Here is a 22,958-nt window from a genome sequence, read left to right as displayed (position 1 = left end):
ATATTCTTGGAGGAAAGCAGATTTCTCACAATTAATTTGAGAGAGAAAAGGCAGGCACGTCGGATGGGAAGTGGTCCCCGAGGCCTCGGCACAGCTAAGAGCTGGCAGGCCTCAGCCTTCTTTTCCAAATCTTCCTAAGGCAGTGCTTCTCCCAGGATTAGTTGTGCTAATTACCCAAAGAAGATTAGATGTATTAGCTAGAACCGCATTCTGGAGAGTGAGTAGCCATGCTTACATCTTATTTTAGCCACTGATCGGGTATCTGGAGTTGCAGCTTCCCCAAAAGCTTCCACGCCGAAGAGCAGAAAAAACTTTGTAAGCCAACTGTGTATAATGGGGAAATCATTTAACATGGAATCTGTCAGCCACCTTCAGTCCTGAGGATGCAGATAGAGAAAGTCTTTTGCAATGACATACCACTTCCCCACCCCCCCAAATCTATCTAGTGATTGCAACTCTGGAAAAGAATATCTCAATTTGATTTAGAATATATAAAATGATTGTTTTTAGTAAAGAATAGGGATCACTTGTTCCTAGTCAATAAATTGGAAAAATGTTTTAAAATAGACTGTTTCACATTGAAAGGGACTCTGGCAAGCTAGGGTTGGCATTTTGTGCGGTTTACTGCCTCTGCCACTAAGAGGCCAGGTGACGGTGTGTCGGGGACTAAGCCTCAGTTTCCCTCTCACTGAGGTGGAAGGGATAGTGGACTAGACCAGTGGTCCTTGGATGGAAAGCATCGGTATCACCTGGCGATTGTTAGGAGTGCAGACTCTTGAGTACCACCTGGACCTGATGAATGCGGGGGCGGGTTCTCAAGGTCCCAGGTGATGTAGAAACTTACGTTTCAGAAGCACTGAAACGTATAATCTCTTAGGTCCTTTGCTGCGTAAATTCTTCAGAATTTTTATAGGAGAGAGATGCAAAGAGAAAAGGCAGAAAGTTTAAGACATAAAGGAAAGAAAAACAGGACAGACATTCAGAAAATTAAACACAGAATAAAGTAGAAGCACATATCATCACCAGGAGTGAAACCCAGACAGACAGTCTTTTGAAACGTTGAAAGCTAAACACTCTTAAAGTGTTGGTATATTCTGCAACCACCGGCATCTAGACTAAAACACCTGTGGCTCCCTTGGCTGGATGATGATGACCCATTTTTACCTTCTGGGGTAAATTCACCTCATTTGACTTGGTTGTTGCTGGTTTGCAGTATTCTTTAAATATTCAGAACGCTTTCCCTTGCTCTGATTTCTGATCTGGTTAATTTAAAGGCTCACATGGGGAAGTCCTTGGGCTAAAATCATACACTGATGCTTTGTGTCCTTGGTTTCCGGGGTGTCTTAATTAGGGATTCAGGAAGGATAAATGAAGAACTTGTCTCTTATCTACTCAAGGCCGCGTTGGCCCTTAATGGATCCATTCCCAGCTCCAAATGGGCCAGCGGGGAGTCAGGACGGGATTCTTTTAGGATCACTGACTTGGTGGTCATTCCAGGATAGGGGTGGGGTCAGCATGACCCTCAGGACGCCTGGCAAGTCAGAGGTCCTCCTACCCAGAGACTGAGGCGCGGGGGTGAGGGCCTCTACAGGCATCTTTGTATTCACTGGTAGGCGGAGTGCCTTAGAAAGCCCCAGGCTGTAGGACTTGCCCTTAGCTTGAGGTCTGAAGAGCGAGAGAAAGCAGATGGCCTTCCTGACACCTGTTGGGAGAGCGGGCAGCTCCCTCCCGCCTCCTCCGAGCACGCAGAACACGCCCGGTGCTCGCCCGCCTCCCAGGCGCCCCCCTCCCGCTCGCGCGCGCAGGGCGGGGTGGCCCCGAGGGTGGGTGAGGGGCAGACTCGGGAGGAGGGGTTGGCTGTGCGGATTGGGGCTCGCGGCTGTCACTCCGAAAGGGTGGGGCTTTTTTTAAAAAAGGCTAATTTTTAAGGCAGACCCCTAGCGCGCGCGAGGCTTCGTGGCGCTCGCGTCCGTGCTGGAGGGAGGCTCGGCCGAGCGCGGGCGGCGCGCGGGCGCGAGGTCCCGGGCCTGCGGGTCCTCCTCCGCGCGCGGGCGGCGCGCCTCCCCCCGGCGCCGGGGGCAGCCCCGCATCCCCGGAGGCCGCCCGTGCGCGCCGCGCGCCCAGGGCCCCTCGAGCCAGAGCCGGGGCCGGGGCCGGGCCGGGGTGGGCGGCGCGGGCAGCGGCTGCGCCCCGCCAAACTTTAGGCGCCGGCGCGCGCCCCGGGGCGCGGCCGGGCGGGATGAGGGCTGTGCGCTCGGGCGCTCCGCGCCGCTCCGGGCGCCCGGCCACCCGGCCGGAGGTCCCCGCACCGCCTCCGCCCCGGACGCCGCCGCCCCGCCGCCCCGCCGTCGCCCGCTAGCCCACCCGGAGCCGCCCGCCCCGCGTCCCCGCGCTCCCGGAGGCGCCCTTTGGGGGCCACCTGGGGGCCAGTCCTCGCTGGGTAAACGGCAAGGAACAAATTCGCGTGGATGAAAGTAAAAATATCCTGGTGGGGGTGAAAGAGAGGTGGGGTTTGCCTGCGCGCGCGCTGGACTCGGGAGAGCAACTCCGGAGCGGCGCGCGGTGTCGCCTCCCGCAGGCCATGGAAGGGCGGGAGGAGGACGCAGGGCGCCCGCGGCCGCTCGCGCCCATAGCCCGGCGCTCCCTCGCCCTCCCGGCCCGCTCCGGTCCTCCGGGCGCTTGGCGACTGTGTCTTCACCGCCCAGACGGCGCCGGGGAGCCGCCGGTCTGCGCTCCGGGTCTCCGGGATGTGCGCGTCTACGATGGGAACGCTGTGGCACCATTGGTCCCCCGTGCTCGTCAGCCTGGCCGCCCTCTTCTCCAAAGGTAAGGGGACGCCGCCGCCCTCTGGGGCCCCGGGGCGAACTTTGCTGGGAGTGAGTGTGTGGGAGGGCGTGCATGGATGGGGGCGGCCGGCAGAGTGGGTGTGGGTGTGCGTTTGTGCGTGTACACGCGCGCGCGTGCGGCGGCCGAGGTCCTCCCGCTGCCCTTCGTAGCAGGTGCCTCCCCGGAAGACTGGGGCTGGAGGCCCTGAGTGAGACCGCCCGGGCGGAAAAAATAGCCTCGTTCGCCCGACCGCGTGTTCCACTCTGGGAGGGGGCCGTGGAGAACCTTGAAAGGAGAGGTGGGCCCCGGGAGGGCTGAGCTAGATGTCAGAGGAAGGGACTGAAGTGACCTCCTGGAAAGGTTCTGGAATTTGGGCTTGACTTTTCCTACTGGCACGGACCCGTGAGGAAATCATGCCGGAGCACGCCTGTGTATGGGAGTGCTGTCGCGTGCATCGTGGGCTCCTGTGTCTGTGGCACGGGGCTAGCTCCGGAGAGGTGGCCCTGCGTTTCTCTGAGAGAGGCTTCTCTCTCCCTTTGCCTTCTGTGGCTGTCCGGTGGCAGCGTCCGTGCAGGTTGGACGCGAAGTTTAAACCCTGCTTGTCACCTGCGTTATCCCAGCAGAGCCCCTGACTTGCAGCTGTGAGGAAGGCGGGGATTCCGCATCTGCTTCCCTCATCTGTCTCCCTCCCAGCCTGTCATTGGCACAGCAAGTTTGGAAGCTCAGGACACGAATTCCTTGAAGGGAAATTATTCGATTCACACCGGAGGTTGTAGAAAGGACCAGCCATTCTTTCTCCTTACTGATCAGGTCTCTTTATTTGTGTGGGGTTCCCACAGGGGCCTCTTTCCTACAGAGAATGTATAAGGAGCAAAGTGGAGCATCTTAGCAGTCTCCCATGTGTGTCCCCAAATCCCTGTAAACAGAGTTGTTTTTTTCCTGAGAAGATTTTCGAGATTGAGATCTCTCTCAGAAACTTCAAAGCCAATTGTCATGCACAGAGCCTTTTTAATTACAGGAATTTTCTGTTCTCTGAGCTCCTCAGGGCATCACTGAGGTTTCCATGGCTTTAGATCTGACAATAGCCGGCTTTTGTGCTGGTGTGACGTAGGAAGAGGGTGACCTGTGCCCACCCTGCTTGGCTGTCTTTTCAAGTGCGGTCGTAATGGGCTCACGTCTCCTAATGATGAGTTAGAACAATTCTGAGGACCAGCGCCTCGGGGATTTGTGATGTATACAAGAAACGGAAGAAAAAGCTCGAGGAATTCAGTGAATACACCCCAGGCAGACATGAGGTTAAAAAACCCCAGATCCACAGCAACAACAGCCCAGCAGACTTGCCTTCCTATGGCTACGAGGCATGTTTTTTATTGGTTGTCACTTGGTTTGATAATAGAATAGACTTCTCTGTTTTTATGCCGCAGTAAAAAGGTTTCATGAAGGTTCAGAATAGCTTGTAAATATGACCTAACTATTATGTTTCCTCGGTTAGGTACACACATAGTTTCTGTTACTGATTTGTTTATTAGACTGAGCAGGGTTGAAGAGAACCGTATTTCCCCTGATAGGTCTGAACTTTTCAAGTGAGAGACACTGAAAATGTCCTTAACACGAGGAACCCTGACGTGGAGGTCTCGGCTTGTGGAAGGATGCTGTAAGCCCAGCCTGTGACATATTTTGAGTTTCACAGCCCCTGAAACCTTCCAGTTGTAGAAAATTCCCTGGTGCAGATATGAATTCTAAACACATGGACCATTCAGCTCTTTTCCCCCTATGTTCACATCTCTTCCCCCTCTCAGATCCTCCGACCACCTGAAAGTTCTAAAAAAGCTTGACATCCAAGATGGACTTACGTTTAAGAGGATTTTAATTGGAAGGAAACATATGCATAGACACATACCATCCAAAGTGCCTAATTTGTCTGGGTCTGATGGAAAGATGGAGATTATTACCAAATATTAAATATGTGTTTCAGCATATTTTTATATTTACTGCATTGCCTTAGTTCTTTCCAAAGATGGAGACTTGAAGGAACAGATGTGCACATTTTCATTACCAGGCTAACGTCTTTGAACCCATATGTTGAAATTTTATGAGCTGGAAGTGATTGGTCATAGAGCAACCTCATAGATCTTTCGAAAATCAAATAAAAATAAAGTTTCATTGCTTGCAGTTCTATCCTGTAGGACCTGGGAACTCTGTTATGAAACCAAAGGTTTTTACCAGCACTGGGGTGCAGTCCCAGCCTTTTCCTGGAGAACAGCCTTATATTAAGTTGTCAGAGAGTTGGTGTTTTATGTCTAGAGTCTAGTCTTCCTGGGGAACCCTGATGCGGATTAATCGCTGTGCCAGCTTGCAGATGTGTTTTAACATGTTGCTATTCGTTTCATGGGGGTGGGGGGGCAGGGCATGGAAGTAAAGGGGGGCCCAAAGACAAATTAATAAGACTAGAGCTGGGCAGAGAGCCAGGCAGGTTTTCAGTACAGAGTCAGGAAGGTGGCACCGTGCAGGCTGCTTGTGATGGCCCTGACCTGTATCCCCCGGAGTTACGTTCTCTTGCAAATGCCGTTGAGAAGCAGACACTCAGAGGTCTGGGATCCCGGGAGAGCAGCTGCTGCGGTGATGGACCCCCGCCCGTGGGCCGTGTTGGGCACGTGCTCTGCCTGCATCCCGTGGCAGAGTGCAGCCAGCCTTCTGGGCAGTGGCTTTGTGAGGGCACCTTCACGCAGAGTGTTTCCACCTTGATAGCTTCCCTCTTAGGTCAGCAGTGAAGCATCTGGGCGGCTGAGCATCACCTCTTATTTAGGAAATATCCTCCCACAGCTCTGGACTGGAAGGCGCTTTGCTTTACAGTGACACCTTGTCTGGGCTCTCAGGGGAGGAAGAAGTATCCAGGAGGGAGCATGTTGGGGTGTGTGAGAGTGTGTGTGTGAGAGAGAGAGAGAGAGAGAGAGAGAGATAGGGAGGGAGAGAAAGACAGGGACAGAGACAGAGACACAGAGAGAGACAGACTAAACTTCTTTGCTTACATTTAAACACTGTCAAAATTAAAAGGAGAGGAAATGGGGAGACCAAGAAGTTGCATTTTTCTTGAATTAAAAAGTTAGGTACTAAATATGATCTTACAAAAAATACTGACAGGCACAGACATTTAGAATTCTAATTATTAGGTTCTGTTTAATTTAGTTCAACTCTGAAAGCCAAGAAAAAATGAAAAACAAAAACAAAAACTCCAAAAATACACTATTGTAGAAGCTTATACTACCTATATTTTAAGTTCATCTATCCATTTATCCACTCACCCATTTATTCAACCAGTCTTCATCCATCCATCTGTGTATATCCATCCATGTATCCTTCCGTGCGTCCATCCATCCATCCCTTCATTTATATGTCCATCCATCCCTTCATCCATAAATCCATAAAATTTGATGACTCAACAAATACTAAAGGCCACAGGCTTTGAGTGAGCATGGAATTCTGCAAGAACTGTTTGCTGGTGTTCTGAGGACACAGGGTTAGGAAGGTACTAAAGTGTCGCTCGATTCAAGGTGGTTCAGTGTCAGTCATTCCTCTAGCTTGTAAAGTGGCACAAACCGTCCATGGTTTAAGTCATGGGCTCAAAACCCACCAGTTCGGCGTTCAGTTCCCTCTTCCTTTTGTCTCCTGGTTTTCTTGGTCCCCTCTCCTTCCTTATTTTATCACAATAACTGCTTTTGGAGCACCAATTGTATATATACCCCACGCCATGCTGGCCGTAGGATAACAGTAGCGAGAAAAAACCCACAGATACGGTTACTGGGCCTCCCGGAACTGGGAGTTATAGAGGAGATAGAGAAAGATGTTAATTATATAAAAACGTAATTATACATTGTATAAAACTGTTATGTAAAGGAATGTAAACTTTCAACTGCGATGTGCTAGAGGGACAGGGCAAGCATCTCTGCACGCAGGTATATTGGCATTGGACTTAGAGCATCTGAGGGATGGGTTGGTGTTTACGGGGAGGGGGCATGTGAGTGGGAGGGTGCAGGACACGTACGGGGGACTCCAGAGGGCCAGTGTGGGCCGGGAGAGAGAGCCGTGGAGCTTGTGGTACTGCATGAAAGGACAGGGTGGGAAGTGAACTAGAGATGGGCAGCGGTCAGGTAGGGTGTGGGGATATCCGTGGCATGTCCTCTTTCACCTGGACCACCACCAGTTGCCCGTGGCGTCCTGATGAGGCTAGTGATAGCAGCCTCTTGCACTCTCAGGATGGTCAGGCGGGGGATGGATTCTGTGGTCGCCCCTTCCCAGGCACTGGTGAGTAGAAGGAGGGTACGGATGGATTTTAATCAGAGGGTCTGTAATTTCCCGTGGCTGCCTTAACACATGACCACAAACATGGTGACTTAAAACAACACAGCTTCATTCTCACGTAGTTCTGGAGGCCAGTAGTCCAAAATCAGGGTCCCAGGGCCGAAATGAAGGTGTTGGCAGGAGACTTTTAGGGGGAGAAATCGTGCCCCCTCCTCATGGGCGCTGGCGGTCTTACCTTCTGGCAACATCACTTGAAGGTAGTGTCTTCCCATCTTTCTTGGGTCTGTCCTCATGCCTCCTTCTCTTCTGTGTCTAAAACCTCCCATCGCCTCCCTCTTATGTAAGGATTCACGTGATTGCATTTAGGGACCACGGGAATAATCCGGATCATCTCCCGTCTTACGTTAATCACACCTGCAAAGACCCCTCTCCCCCTCTCTTCCCCCAAATAAGGTGACATTCACAGGTTTGAGGGATTTGGATGCAGGTATCTTTTGGTGAGGGTGGGGAAGCACTTTTCAACCTTCTACGGGGGTGACACATTCTAAAACCATTTTCTGTCTCCTCTCCTAAATTTTTAGTACCTCTAGAGGCAGCCTCTGTGTATTTTTCTCTCTTTGATTTCTCTTCAGTATTGAGTTTAGTACTTTGGACACTGCAGGGGCTCAATAAATTTTTTAAGTATCCTTAAGACCGTAGACTTATTGCTGAAAGAAACTTTGCACAGCAGTAAAATGGTTTGATGCTGGGGTTTTATTTTCCCCTCCCAGTACTTCAGAGTGCTGCAGGAAATACTTTTGTCGATAATAATAACAGCGAATTTCAAAGTAACTTAAAATTGTATGCCAGGCACTGCACTGAGTGGTGGCTGAAAGCGTTTTTTGTGAATTTGCAGATAAAACCAGTGGGTTAGATTTTATTCACCCCATTTTATAGATGCAGAAATGGAAACTCAGAGAAGTAACTTGTCCGAGCTCTTACAACTAAAGTGTCACAGTCTGAATTCTGATGCTTCCGCCCACACCGTTAACTGTTTTACATTCTGCTTGTGATTATGTATAATAACTAAAAATGAATCCATTTGTCAGGCAAAAATTACATGCGGTGCCTGACGTGCTGAAGTTTGAGTGCAGAGGGGTTTCCGTGGAGTTTCAGCTCTGAGCCTTGGATGTGGCTCATTGTTGAAGGAATGAATAAGTGAATACCCTGTTTTTTAATTTTCTCAGCCTTCATTTTTCCAGCAGCCATCGGGAATGATACCTAAAAGGAACTAAAACATGGATTTTAATCCCAAGGCTGTTACAGAGGTGGAGGGGGTGATCTGATGATGTGAAACTGTGTGGTTGTCTCCTAGGCCAGGTTTGCTGAAGATGCTTCAGCTGTGCTCTCTGAATCCCAGCATCCCATCATTCATCCGCTTCACTAACATGCGTGGGCCCTGGGGGAGGGGAGACTGACGTGGCCTCTGTTTCACCAGGACTAAAAGTCTGGGTAGCTTTTTAGTAAAATTGTAAAGAACGAGGGAGAAGCATGTAGCGTGAAGGCAGACAAATATTTTTCCTGTTTCCAAAAGGAGAATGTTGGATTCTGTGAACATACGGATTGGTGAGTTTGACTTTTGATGCCAGACAACAAGCTTGAATTATGGGGCGAATATTGGGTGAAGGTGCTATAGCAGAAGTGAGTGGTGATCGCAGGAATCCAGCGTGGATTTGTCGTGACACGAGACCAAAGACTCAGGATATTTCTATATCACTTTCGTCATTTATTTTTAAAAATCTACTTAAAAAAAAGAAATCTAGGAAGAATTAAGAGGATCACCCAGCAACCTGAGGTCAGGGTCGTCTTCACTTAAATGTCCGTTTTAAGGGTCCCTTTTATTTATTTTTTAATTAATTTTTTTGGTCAACTTTTTATTTTTTTTCAAGATTTGGCTTCTTTTTAGATTTTATTTATTAAAAATGTTTTAAGTGTCAGAGTACTGTTTTTTTAATTTTATAATTTTTTTAATTGAAGTATAGTTGGTTTACAGTGTTATGTCAGTCTCTGCTGTACAGCAAAGTGACTCAGTTGTACACATATAGACATTCTTTATTTTATATTCTTTTCCATTATGGCTTATCGAGTATAGTTTCCCTGTACTATACAGTAGTGAGACCTTGTTGTTTATCTATTTTATATATAGTAGTTTGTATCTGCTAACCCCAAGTTCCTAATTTATCCCTCCCCCGCCTTTCCCCCTTGGCAACCACAAGTCTGTTCTCTATGTCTGTGAGTTTGTTTTCTGTTTTGTAGATAGGTTCATTTGTGCCATACTTTAGATACTTTAGATTCCACATTTGTGCATACTTTAGATTCCACCCTTTTTCTGACTTACTTCACTTAGTATGATCATCCTCTAGTTGCATCCATGCATGTTACTGCAAGTGGCATTATTTTGTTCTTTTTCACAGCTGAGTAATATTCCATTGTATATATGTACCGCATCTTCTTTGTCCATTCATCTGTCGATGGACATTTAGGTTGTTTCCATGCCTTGGCTATTGTGAACAGTGCTGCAGTGAACACAGGGGGTGCATGTATCTTTTGAATTATAGTTTTGTCCAGGTATATGCCCAGGAGTGGAATTGCTGGGTTATATGGTAATTCTATTTTTATTTTTCTGAGGAACCTCCACACTGTTTTTCATAGTGGCTGCACCAACTTACATTCCCACCAACAGTGTAGGAGGGTTCAAAGGGTCCCTTTTATACAAACCTATCACCCAAGATGTGTGTCCCATCAACTTCCAGAAATTAAGTATCTATAGGGGAGGAAGGCCCTTGAACTTAAAGTAAAAAGATTTGTGACGTATATTCAAAAAGAGATTAAGTACATATTTTCATGACAGGACAGCAGTAACCGAGGTTAAGAAATACATTTGAAACAGTTGAAAGGGAATAAAAACTTTTCTCTCTTTCTCTGAACTAAAGCCTAGAAATGAGACTTCGGTATACATTTGGAAAGACAGGCAGTCACAAAGAATTTTTAGCCATTAGCGACATTGGTTATTTTCCTCATGTGAAAAATAGTATCTTTTTATGTTTATGGGAGAATTGCTGAGCAGACTCACTAAGTAAAGAAGGTGGCAGTCAGACTTCAGTTTTGTTGTTGTTGTTTTTGTTTGTGTGTTTGGTCAGGAAAGCCGTGTTGGTAGGTGGGGAGATGCTTAAGTTATGATATAACTCGCTGAGATTCTCAAGGCTCTGGACACAATCTCTTAGGACATTGTGGCAGGAAAAGGTTTTGATATCAAAACCGATGTTGATGTCGCCAATTCTCTGCCTGCCTTTAATCCTCATCACCCTTTAAGTCTCATCTCTTTAGCAGGTAAAACATGGCAACCACTGCCTCTTGCTACAGCAGAAAGCCCAGGACAGAAAAGCCAGGTTCCTGACTTTAGATTTCCAGCAAAAGACAAAGACTTGGAAAAGCATATGTTCGTGGGCATGTGTTTTTCTTGGCACACCCTCTCCTTCTTCACCTCAGTAAATATTTTTTCACTGGGGGGAGAGAGAAGGATTTAGAGGTTAGTTCAGATGCCAGAGTGCTTCTGAGATGCTCTGTGTCACTTCACTCCAAGGATGAGTTAGAGCAATATAAGTTAGATTTCCCAAATATATTTGGAGATTCCTAGAGGAAGAGAACCTACTGTAAAAAGCAGAAAGGCATGTTTGTGTGCAGTGACCAGGCAGTGAGCTCCAGCGAGGTGCTGAGAGTGGCAGAATATTTTCCAGATTAGCCGAGGAAGCTGGAGCAGACATGGCGGAAGGAAGCCCAATCAGCCTGAGGAGGCCTTGCGGTCAAGATCACGGAGGCGTCTCTGTGGTCTGCCTGTACTGACCGCAGGAGACCGTATGCCATTTGGACCGATGACAAAGTCTGTCGTTGAAGTGAACCCTCCTGGTTGTCGTGGGCACTTTGCATCTTTCAGAACTTACACGTGATCTCTGTAATAATTGGAGGCGGGGGATATTGTTTGGCTACTGGGTGAAACGGGGAATCCAAATAGAAACGAAGTTCCATCCCATAAAAGGAAGACACGTGTGTTTCTTGCTCTCTGAAGCTGGGACCGAGTTTGCATTCACTCCAGCACCCTTGTCAACACGCTGGGCAGACACGCCTGGGTGGTACTGAGCCTTGGCGGTTCGTGGGTGCCTGATGGTGTCTGATGGCCGGTGTCGACCTTGAGCACGGTCTGCAGGCTCTCGTCCCAGGACCCTGTCGCAGCCCGTCCATGGTGGACGTCTGTATCGAGACTGGCTGTGACAACAGGTGGGATGCTCTTTCGTTAGAGGAGCAGGTTCACAGAAAGAGAGCAGGGATGCTGTGTGGCAGAATTGCTCTGGGAAAGATCAGAAGTTAGAACAGTCTAACGCTTGAGATAAGTGGATAGCGCAGCCCCGCTGAACTTGGGGCCGCAAATGCCAGCCGGGGAAGGACAGCAGCTGGGAGCTTGAGAGGGACGTGTGCAAAGACAGAGTGGAGGGATATTTAAGGACTTTATCAGATGAATCGGGAGATTTTGATTGACAGATATACACAAATATGTATAAAATAGATAATAAGAACCTGCTGTATAAAAAATAAATAAAATTAAAAAAACAACTAACAAAAAACCTGTTTCTTTCCCAAGTTCCTTTTCTAAGGAATACTTCTCAGGCCTTAGTACCAGGAAAAAAGAAAAAAAAAGCTGTGCTTATCCTGAGAAATAGTTTACACTTTATCCTATGAAACACCGTGAATTTTCTAAGTGAATTTCCAAGTGTCTGTCTTTGCTTGAACTCCTAGGAGTCTCTGAGGCAACTTTGCTATTTATAAGTCTAGGAAATTTAAGAGACACATCTTGTGACTCAGCTTCATCCTTGGCTTTATTTTATTTTCCTTGTTCTGTCTCTCTTGTCTGCTTCCTTGCTTACTTCTTCTATCCCAGTGCATTTATTTTTTGTAAGCTACTTCACAGTAATCCCGACATGAGGGAGAGGTAAAAATAAATAATCTCACTACCCGAAGATGACTGCCTCAACTGTTTGATGTCTTTCGTTCTAGTTGTTTTTCTATGAATTTTTAAAGCAGTTGTTCACACTGTCTCTGGGACACATAATTGGTTTTTGACTTTTTTGAGTTCATATGTTTATATAAGCATTTCCTCATGTTTTAAAAATGTATCAGGGATATATTTTTAATGTCTGCGCCATAGCTGAAAATTTTCAGCTCTTGTTGGACAATTATATAATTTATAGTTTTCTGCTATTATGAGGAAATAATTATCTTTGTGCATAATTTTTGCTTTGAGTTACTTTCTTAAAGAGAGTCACAGTTACTTAATTACTAGGCCAAAGAGCATGGGTAGAGCTTTGGTTGACAAGCTGTTTTGCAGACAGCCTTTACCTTTTTGTGCAGGTGTTAGCGATACATGAAATCATCCGTTTTGTTGAACTTTGATGCCCTTAGCGATGGCACTGTGGGTATCTGCTGTACCTCACAATCTTTGCCGAGTGCCTTGGTGGCCCCGTAAAGTATTCAAAATGTGTCGTGGAGAGAGTCACATCGAGGATGTGGCTTCTGAGGCCCCACAGCTCTTGTTCTCCAAGTGTGGTCCAGGGCCCTGCGATGCTTTGCCTCTTGAAGGCTGTGCCGTTGGAGCAGGTGAGGTCACGCAGTCCGTGGCCGGTGGGAAGATGCAGAATTGCTTACAGTGGGTGCTCCTGGGGATGCTATGCGAAGAGGACGCTGGTCAGCAGATAATGTGGAGGTAAAGAGCCTGCAGTTTCAAGGTTATGAGGGAAAATGAAAATGCATTTAGAAATTCAGTGAGAAGGATGTGATTTAGTTACCTGGGAAGATGCATCTCTCCGGGACTTGCTGTTTGGGAATCACTATCATAGAACAGAATCAAAACAACAGGAGGACATTTAAACCTGAATTCTGGGACTTCCCTGGTGACGCAGTGGTTAAGAATCTGCCTGCCAGTGCAGGGGACACGGGTTTGAGCCCTGGTCTGGGAAGATCCCACATGCTGTGGAACAACTAAGCCCGTGCACTGCAAGTACTGAGCCTGTGCGCCACAACTACTGAGCCCACGTGCCACAACTACTGGAGCCTGTGCACCGCAACTACTGAGCCTGTGCTCTAGAGCCCGCGTGCCACAACTAATGAAGCTTGTGCACCACAACTACTGAGCCTGTGCCCTAGAGCCCACGAGCCACAACTCCTGAAGCCCGCGTACCTAGAGCCCGTGCTCTGGAACAAGAGAAGCCACTGCGATGAGAAGCCTGTGCACCGCAACAAAGAGTAGCCCCCGCTCGCCGCAACTAGAGAAAGCCCAAGCACAGCAATGAAGACCTAACACAGCCAAAAATAAATAAATAAAATAAATTTATTAAACAATAAATCTGAATTCCTTGATTCTGGGACGTTGATAGAATTAAAAGGGCCCCTGCTGCTTAAATACAGCAAAAATTCTTCAAGTTCAGCCCTGAGATTGACCTAGTTCTCCTACTTTGTCTGCCACAGGGACTGTCACCCATACTAAGCACCAAGGGCTTTGATTTATTTATCCAACAATTAGTTTGTTGAGGGCAAGTTGCAAACACAGTAAGATAGGCTCTGAGGATGTGTCAATGAATATGAAATCAACTCTGCCCTCGAAGTGCTGGAGACTGAGACGTGAACTCCTACCTGTCTCGGGTAAGCCAACGAATACAGGTATGGAAACGTGTTTGATTAAGCGGAGAGAGGAAGGAATGGCAGCCTTGATTTCCCCTTAGAACCCTTAAAACATCTTTTCTATGATCTTTGCTTTTTCTTTGCCGGCCAAGGTTCTCAGTTGCTGACAACAGAATCTGCTCTGGCAGAGATGGATTTCCTGAATTGTGTGAGGGAGTGTATAGACCCGCCGTGCACACCAGGGACCCAGGCTGGGGGAGAAACAGCAGAAGCCAGCAGAAACCCCCAGCCACAATATCTCCTGTTCTGGCCCAGATCCCACTATCACCGTTGCCTTCCTTTCAGCGCGCATAGGATCCAGCGCTACCCTCCTTCAGGGCGATCCCGACTGAACCAGACACCCTTCTCTCTGAAAGAAGGACTGATCTCGTGTAGCTGCTGCCTCCCCTTGCTCATCGTCTCTCTCTGGGTTTCAGATGGGTGCATCTGTTCAGTGGCACCCAAGGCAGATCTGGAACCCCAGAATCAAGAGATTCCTGCCCACCTTGCTGTCAGGACACCAGCCTCTTCAGTTCAGGAAGAGACCCGTAATTGGTGTGAAATGCGCCAGTCTTCGATATCCAAAGAAACTCTCATCTTGTTAAAATTGATCTCAGTGACCTTGCAAAAAGTCATGTTAAAATATCTCATCTGTGTAACTTTTCTCTTCCCAAGAGGACTGTGGGAAGGAAACAAGGACCCTCATTGTGTGTTTCTCATGTTGCTGGTTATGGTGTTGGTGAACATGTGCTCAATTAATAGCTGATTCAATTTTGATTTTTCTAGACAGTCTTCTAGGATTTGAAAGTATTCTTTGGGTTTCTCTGAACTGGAGGCTCTCAAGAGGAGGTACCGTTTTATCCTCCCAAAGGCCTCTAGGTTACTATCCTCAGTCAACCTTCAACAGATGCTGTGAAGGAAGAAATCAAAGCAGGTCTTCAGCTGAGGCTCCTTTTTGGGAATAGGAAGCAGAGTGCATGGCTTCCCCAAGAAGCCATGGATTGGATGGAAGAATTCCACCTGAGTTTGATTTATTTAAGGAAATACTTTCTAGTGATGAATAACTAGACATATTTTGGTTGCAGGTACAAAACAAAAATCTAAAATTGCCTAAGGGATACATTAGTGAGGATGGGCTAGTATGATGGGTAGGCTCTGATGTAACATATATACATTACACATACATTATATATATATATATTACATATGTAATATATAGATGAGTAAAAACCCACGTCTCTGTGGCTTAATTTGACCAAGGTTTATTTCTTGTTTGGTTAGAGTCCAGTTGACCCTCTTTGACTTTGTAGTTATGCCATTTTGAACACATGACCGTAGGGGATGAGAGGACCTAGGGGATTACGCGGGATGCATTTAAAGTCCAGATTTGGAAATGGCTTCATTGTACCCACATCCTATTGACCAGCATTAGAAACAGAGCCTCCATCTGACTGCAGGGAGAACTGGGAAATGTAGAGGAGAATGTATTGGGCTGGCCAAAAAGTTCATTCGGGTGCAACTTTTTGGCTGACCCAGTATTTGGTAAACGTTAATGGTCTCTGCCTAAAGGAAAAGGGAAATGTAATGGTTCACATAGCTGAAATTCTGGGGGTGACTGACATCAGGCAAGGCTTGATTCTGGTGCTCACGGGACGCCAAAGGGAGCTAGACTCTCTTTGCTTCTCTTTAACTGTATTGGTTCTGTTCTAACGCACACTGTCCTTCATTTAAGCAAGATGCTTCCCCAGCTCAGAATTACACCTTTTTACCCTAAATTCAGTAAATAGAGCATCTCTCTCAACAATTCCATCAAAGTTCCGGACCTGCCTCTTAAAGGTCCACATTGCTCTGCGAGTCTTCTGAATCAGTGACTGGGCACAGAAGGACGGGATAGGTGCAGGCTGATTGACTCAAGTTTAGCCGATAAGCTCCCCCTTTGGAGCCTGGAGTAGGAACCCACCCAGACCACCCGATAAGAAAATGAGAGGGAGTTAATGCAAAATAATTCAGAATACTTTTACCAAAAGTGGGGAGATGAGAATTTTGTATTCTTGCCCAGACAACTCCCAGTAGAGAATTGTCCCCTCTTGGAGAAGTTACTTTATCCTTTGATGTCTGTTAAAATGTACTGTATGCTTTTGTTTCCATGATTGTAATTTTTCAGAGTCCTTAATTAGATGTAAAAACTGTGCACAATGGAAATAACTGTTGTGAATAAATATTTGCATTATGGGCTGTTAAAAGCAAGCATCAAAACACACAATTGCTTGTTTTACAAGCATTCAACGTTTTGAAATGTAAGATCAGTGAAACAACTGAGAATTCTATTGAAAGGGAGAGAGAACCGCTTAAATAATATTATTTACATTTTCAAGGGGACTGTGTCAACAAAATGAGGGAAAACGGTGATTCTGGTGTACAGAAATGTAAAAGCAGCTTACGGTTGAGTTCTGACTTTTCCCTTTAATTTCTACATATCTGGTCCTCATAAATCGAGTGTTCTGCTGAATTCCTTAATTAGGCAACACACATTAGGGAGCTGGGTTTTGCCTGTACTTCAGATAAATGTAACCTTAAAACAATGGAAGAACAGTTTCTAGGATATTCTGGTATTATAGATAACCTAATATTTACATTTTGGGAAGGACCAAAGCTTGCGGTGCACATTTGGGCCAAGTGTCACCTTTTAACTATCCTCCAGTAATTTTTCCAGAATTATTTTGGATGCGGTAAAGAGATTTTTGATAGGGAAAGGACATTCATACTCTTTTTAATGATTGGAATTTAAAAGCAAGCCTCCTGATTCTAAAGGATGCAAAACAAATAAAGCAGCAGTAGGGTGCCATATGCCTTCAACTGATAAGGAAGAAAAAAATGCTCTTTAGAAAGAAATGTTTATTGAATTATAGTTGATTTACAATGTTGTGTTTCAGGTGTACAGCAAAGTGATTCAATTATACATATATATAAATATATAAATACATATTCTTTTATTACATTCTCTTCCATTATACGTTATTACAAGAATCTTTTTTAAAGAAGTTTTTTTTTTTTGTTGTGGTCAAAAGTCACGTAATATAAAACATACTATTTTAACCATATTTAACTGTAGAGGTCAGTGGCACTAAGTACATTCACATTTTTGTGCAACTCTCACCGTCATCCACCTTCTGAATTTTTTTTTTTTTTTTGGGCTGCGTTGGGTCTTTGTTGCTGTGCTTGGGCTTCCTCTAGTTGCGGTGAGTGGGGGCTGCTCTTCGTTGCGGTGCACGGGCTTCTCATTGCGGTGGCTTCTCGTTGCTGGAGCACAGGCTCTAGGCACGCGGGTTTCAGTAGTTGTGGCACAGGGGCTCAGTAGTTGTGGCTCACGGGCTCTAGAGCGCAGGCTCAGTAGTTGTGGCACACGGGCTTAGTTGCTCCGCAGCATGTGGGATCTTCCCGGACCAGGGCTTGAATCCATGTCCCCTGCATTGGCAGGCGGATTCTTAACCACTGTGCCACCAGGGAAGTCCGTGGCAGGGGGATTCTTAACCACTGCGCCACGAGGGAAGTCCCCGAATTTTTCACCTTCCTAAACTGAAGTTCTGTCCCCATTAAACACTGACTCCCTATTCTCCATCCCCACCCCTCGTGCCCCTCCCCCACCCCCACCACCTGTGGCATCTACCAATGTACTTTCTGACTCTGTGAGTTCGGCTGTTCTAGGTACCTCGTCTAAGTGGAATCAAACAGTATTTGTCTGCACCTGCTGTGTATTGGAATGCATTTTTAAGGTTAACTTAAAGGTATTGAGTATCTTTTTTAAAAGCTTTTGGATTTCCTCCTGTAGTTGGATGTCAGGGGTGTGGCTTTTGATTGACAGGTGGTGTCAGGTGGTACACGTGGCCTGCAGATACGTTCTGTGTGGCTTTCGCGGTGAATGTCTTGTCATCATTTTGAGATCAGCAGATTTTCATGAGAGCCTGGATTTTCCTGCTGCTTTTCCATGGTGAGCAGCCCTGATGCTTCTGCATGTCAACAATGGTTCCAAGCAGGACAGCTGCGGTTACCACCAGATGCTCTGCACTGGGTCCGTCTTCTTTTCTTTTCTTTCCTAGTTACATCATCCCTGGACTTGGACTACTAGAGAACTGGTGCCCTGGGTTTGGGTGGCTATCGAATGTGGGGAGATGAACACTGGAGTGGAATCCCAGTGTTTCTGGAATCCGCAGAGCTTCACTCATTTATATTTCGCTGGGCCCTGGGGCTGTGTGAATTGACAATCTCTGCTGGATAATATTTACTTTTAATTTCCAGGAATTGCTTGCTTTTGTTTACTACTTTGTACATTATTTGGAGGAGTGCACTTGACACTAGAATATTTGAATGGAGGGGTCATGCAAAGCCCTTCTGAGGGGTATGTAAGTGGAGATATTTGAAAAGAAATGCATTTACAAATCCTCAACTTCTGTATGTATTTGGTCCTAAACTTGATCCCTCTAAGTTAATTTACAACTACCCCGTGCGTCTTCTGTCTCTTCCTCCCTGTCTCTGTCTCTCTCTCACACACACACACACACACACACACACACACACACACACCCCTTTGAATTTACAATAGAAGGGTACTCTCATCCATCTAGTGTCTTGCTCTGTGTGATTCACTTCTCCCAGGTGTTAAAGCCTCCACAATCCCCCAGGTACAATTGTTAACTACAGATTTAATCAAAGCAGCATAACACTCCCACCCCATAGCTTATTAAGAGGTACATTTACAAGGAGAGAAGTACTTCTTATTTTTAAAAAATATTTATCAAAATGTGTAACGTATTTATGCTGTGTCATAATATCATTGTTACAATGCCAACTTGATGAAGTTTTTGAATACTGAGACTCTTACAGTAAGACGAAACAAAAAAATTTAAGTTCAGTATAGACACACCTATATTTTTGTTGTAGGAAAGTGTAATAGGATGATGGGTACATTATTTTCGAGATTAAAAGTACATTACGTTAGGATACTTCCATGTCTTGGCTATCGTGAATAGAGCTGCAGTGAACATTGAGGTGCATGGATCTTTTCAAATTATGGTTTTCTCAGGGTATATGCCCAGGAGTGGGATTGCTGGATCATATGGCAACTCTATTTTTAGTTTTTTAAGGAACCTCCATACTGTTCTCCATAGTGGCTGCACCAACTTACCTTCCAACCAACAGTGTAGGAGGGTTCCCTTTTCTCCTCACCCTCTCGGCCACTTGTTGTTTGTAGACTTTTTGATGATGGCCATTCTGACTGGTGTGAGGTGATTCCTCATTGTGGTTTTGATTTGCATTTCTCTAATAATTAGCAAAGTTGAGCATCTTTTCATGTGCCTCTTGGCCTTCTGTATGTCTTCTTTGAAGAAATGTCTATTTAGATCATTTTTTGATCGGGTCGTTTTTTTTTTTTTTTTTTTTTTGATTTTGAGCTCCATGAGCTGTTTGTATATTTTAGAGATTAATACCTTGTTGGTCTCATCATTTAAACAGCTTATATGGAAAGCAGAAACAAACCCAGACATAGAAAACAAGCTTATGGTTACCAAAGGGGAAAGTGGGTGGGGGGATAAATTAGGAGCTTGGGATTAACATATACACACTACTGGTGTATCAAGTAGATACGCAACAAGGACCTAGGGAATTATACTCAATATCTACTAACCCATAATGGAAAAGAATCTGAAAAAGAATCTATCTATATATGTATACCTATATACATGTATGTATGTATATGTATGTATTGTATGTATATCTGAATCATTTTGCTGTACACCTGAAACTAACACAACATTGTAAATCAACTATACTTCAGTAAAAAAAAGGTATATTACAATAGGATAAAATTCTGTATGGGAACCAGGATGGAAATGTGAGTTTAGGGGAAAAAGGAACAATGTAAGATTGCCATTGTTAAAGAAGATTTTTTAAAGATTTTATACATGGTTGAAGGTAGGTGTCAAGTCATTCTGTTATCTATATTCCAGTGGATGCATTTAAAAGAGTGATGTAACAGTTTCATTTTAAATGTCAAGGTGTACAATACACAGGAAACTTTATCCTTGGCAACTGTTGAAACTGTGATGAAAAGTATTAGATATCAGTTCTTAAATGTACAAGTGGGTACATAGTTTTAGAAGTTTTCTCTCCAGAGTGAGAGGAACATCCTCTTGGAAAAGCATTGCCTTTGGAATGGTAGTTCTCAGCCTGGGTTACCTGTTAGTATCACCTGTCAAGTTTTCCAACATTCTGTTGCCCAAGGAAATCGGAATATCCTGGGGTGACATCCAGGCGTTGGGGGTTTTGAGAGATCCCCCCCCCCCAATTGATTCTGATGTGAAATGGAGGCTGAGAACCATGAAGAAAAGCCGTCAAGGGAAAACATCTGTCCATGTGGAGAAGTAAAGCAGGGATTCTGAACGCTGGCTGCGCAGTGGTATTTCGTGAGAAGGTATTTGGTGGGGTGGGTGAGTGTCAGGTTAATTCAGGTAAATTTGCATGGTGTACAGCTCACCTTTTTGTACAGTTCTGTGAATTTCGACAAATGCATATAGTCTTGTAACCACTGCCACACTCAAGATGGAACATTTCTATCACCCCCCCCCCCCAAAGTTTTCTCCTACCCTTTCAGAGCTAGTCCCTCCCTCTGCCCTCATCCCCTGGCCACCATGGATCTGTCTCCTGTCACTAAAGTTTTGCTTTTTCTGGAGTGTTATATACATGGTACCAAATCTTATATACATGTTACTATACCTTATGTAACTTTCACTTAGCCCAGTGCATTTCGTATTCTTCCATGTTGTTGGAGATGTTACCTAGTCCAGGCTAGTACTGCTCCCACACGATGGGACAAATTGAGAGATGAGGTGTTGGGGTGAAGAATAGTGACTTCATTCAGAAAGCCAGCAGACAGAGAAGATGGTGTCCCAAAGAACCATCTTACCCCAGTTAGAAATCAGGCTTCCTCTTTTAAAAAACATTTTTTTAAATTAAAATTTAAAATCTAAATTAAAATTTTTTTCATAAAATATCTCAATAAACCTTATTTTTTATTGAAGTACAGTTGCTGTACAATATTATATGTTATAGGTGTACAATATAGTGATTAACAATTTTTGAAGGTTATATTCCATTTATAGTTATTGTAAAATATTGGCTGTATTCCCCGTGTTGTACAGTATATCCTTGTAGCTTATTTTATACCTAATAGTTTGTACCTCTTGCTCTCCTACCCCTACATCACCTCTCCACTAGTAACCACTAGTTTGTTCCCCGTATCTGAGTCTGCTTTTCTGTTATTTTCACTATTTTGTTGTATTTTTAAGATGCCATGTATAAGTGACATCATACGGTGCTTGTCTTTCTCTGTCTGACTTATTTTGCTCAGTATAATGTCAAGTCCATCCATGTTGCTGCAAATGGCAAAATTTCATTCTTTTTTTTTTTAATGGCTGAGTAGTATTCATGTATACATACTACATCTTCTTTATCCTTTCATCTGTTGATGGACATTTTGGCTTCTGTATTTTGGCTGCTGTAAATAGTGCTGCTGTGAACATTGGGGTACATGTATCTTTTAGAATTAGTGTTTTTGTTGTTTTCAGATATATGCCCAGGAGTAGAATTGCTCGATCATATGGTAGTTCTCGTTAGTTTTTTTGAGAAACCTCCATACTGTTCTTCATAGTGGCTGCACCAATTTACATTCCCACCAACACAGTACAGGGGAGGGTTCCCTTTTCTCCTCATCCTGGCCAACATTTGTCCTCTAAAAAGGGACGAGTTGTGGCTGGCTGTTTCAAACTTCCGGGTGCCCGGCCAGACCTGGAGGGGATGTGATAATCCTGTGTTCTTGGAGCTGTCCATGCAGGTCTGAGCACAGTGTTCCTGTAAACCTTCAACACTTCCAATTGTTATTTTCTCTTTTGCAACTTTTTATCTCTGTATGAATATAGTGTTATACCTTTAAAGGTCAAGCCCGGGAGGCAGAGCTTTGACAAAGGGCTATTTTGTATATTTCAGGCTAAATGCAACGTTCTTTTACAAAAGGTGCAGAGCCAGCATGACTCAGCACAGACAACAGAGCACCAAGTTTAGAAAAGATCCAGTGTGGAGTCAGGTTTGTTCTTATCTGTTACAGATGTGTCAGGAGTTCATTTCTGCCGAGTAGTAATGTCATGGTACGGATGTACCACAGTTTGATTATCCGTCGCCAGGTGACAGACGCCAGAGTGGCTAATTGCTTTGGCTATTATGAATAAAGCTACCATAAGCGGTTGTGGACACATTTTGGTGTCGGTCTGTGTTTTCATTTCTTTGTGGGTAAATGCCTGGGGATGAGATTGCTGGGCAGTGTGGACCCTGCATGTTTAACATTATAAGACACTGCCAAACTGTTCTGCAGGATGGTTGAACCATTTGTACCAGCACTGTGTAATGTTCCAGCTGTTCTGCATCCTTGCCAACACTTGTTTTCACGTTGCGATTTTATTTTAGCCTAATACATGTGTGATGGTATCTCATGGTGATTTTGATTTGCAATTCCCTAATCACTAATGATGTTGAGCCGTTTTTAGTGGCTTATTTGCCATCTTGTTTTTGGATCAAGTATCTGATCAAATTCTTTCTGTTTTAAAATGGGCAGCTAATTTGGGTCATCTTATTCAGTTTAGAAACTTGTTTGTATACCTTGTATACAAGTCGCTTATTATATATGTGATTTGAATTTTTTTTCTTAGTGTATAGCGTGTCATGTCTTTTAACAGATGTTTGGCAGAGCAGACTTTTTTATTTTGATGAAGTCTAATTATTTTTTAATGGAATTGCTTTTGTTGTCATCTTAGAAATCTTTGCCAAAAGAAAGGTCAAACAGCTTTTCCCTTTTTTTTCTAATAAGTTTAATAGTTTTAGGTTTTACACTGAGGTCTGTGATTCTTCTGGGTTAATTTTTGTATACGTGGCAATGTATGGGTCAAGGTTTAGGTTTTTACATATGACTGCTCAACTGTTCCAGCATATTTTATTGTTATAGACTGTTATTTCTCTCAAATTGGCTTTATATTTTTGTCAAG

At 44.9% G+C, this 22,958-nt stretch overlaps 1 protein-coding gene across 1 annotated transcript in view; it reads left to right on the top strand.

Annotated features, from left to right (window-relative positions):
- The first annotated feature begins 2,747 nt into the window (after positions 1-2,747).
- The window catches only part of TMEM132D (transmembrane protein 132D), a 643,197-nt gene continuing 622,986 nt past the window's right edge, over positions 2,748-22,958 (top strand). Inside the window, exon 1 of the mRNA XM_032653976.1 lies at positions 2,748-2,826. Coding sequence (XP_032509867.1) covers positions 2,748-2,826 — 79 coding nt within the window. The remainder of the gene's footprint in view (positions 2,827-22,958) is intronic.

The sequence above is a fragment of the Phocoena sinus genome, chromosome 14, assembly GCF_008692025.1.
Source record: "Phocoena sinus isolate mPhoSin1 chromosome 14, mPhoSin1.pri, whole genome shotgun sequence".
Taxonomy (NCBI): domain Eukaryota; kingdom Metazoa; phylum Chordata; class Mammalia; order Artiodactyla; family Phocoenidae; genus Phocoena; species Phocoena sinus.
The sequence above is the reverse complement of the archived record's forward strand: the minus strand, read 5'-3'. Positions and strand labels throughout refer to the sequence as shown.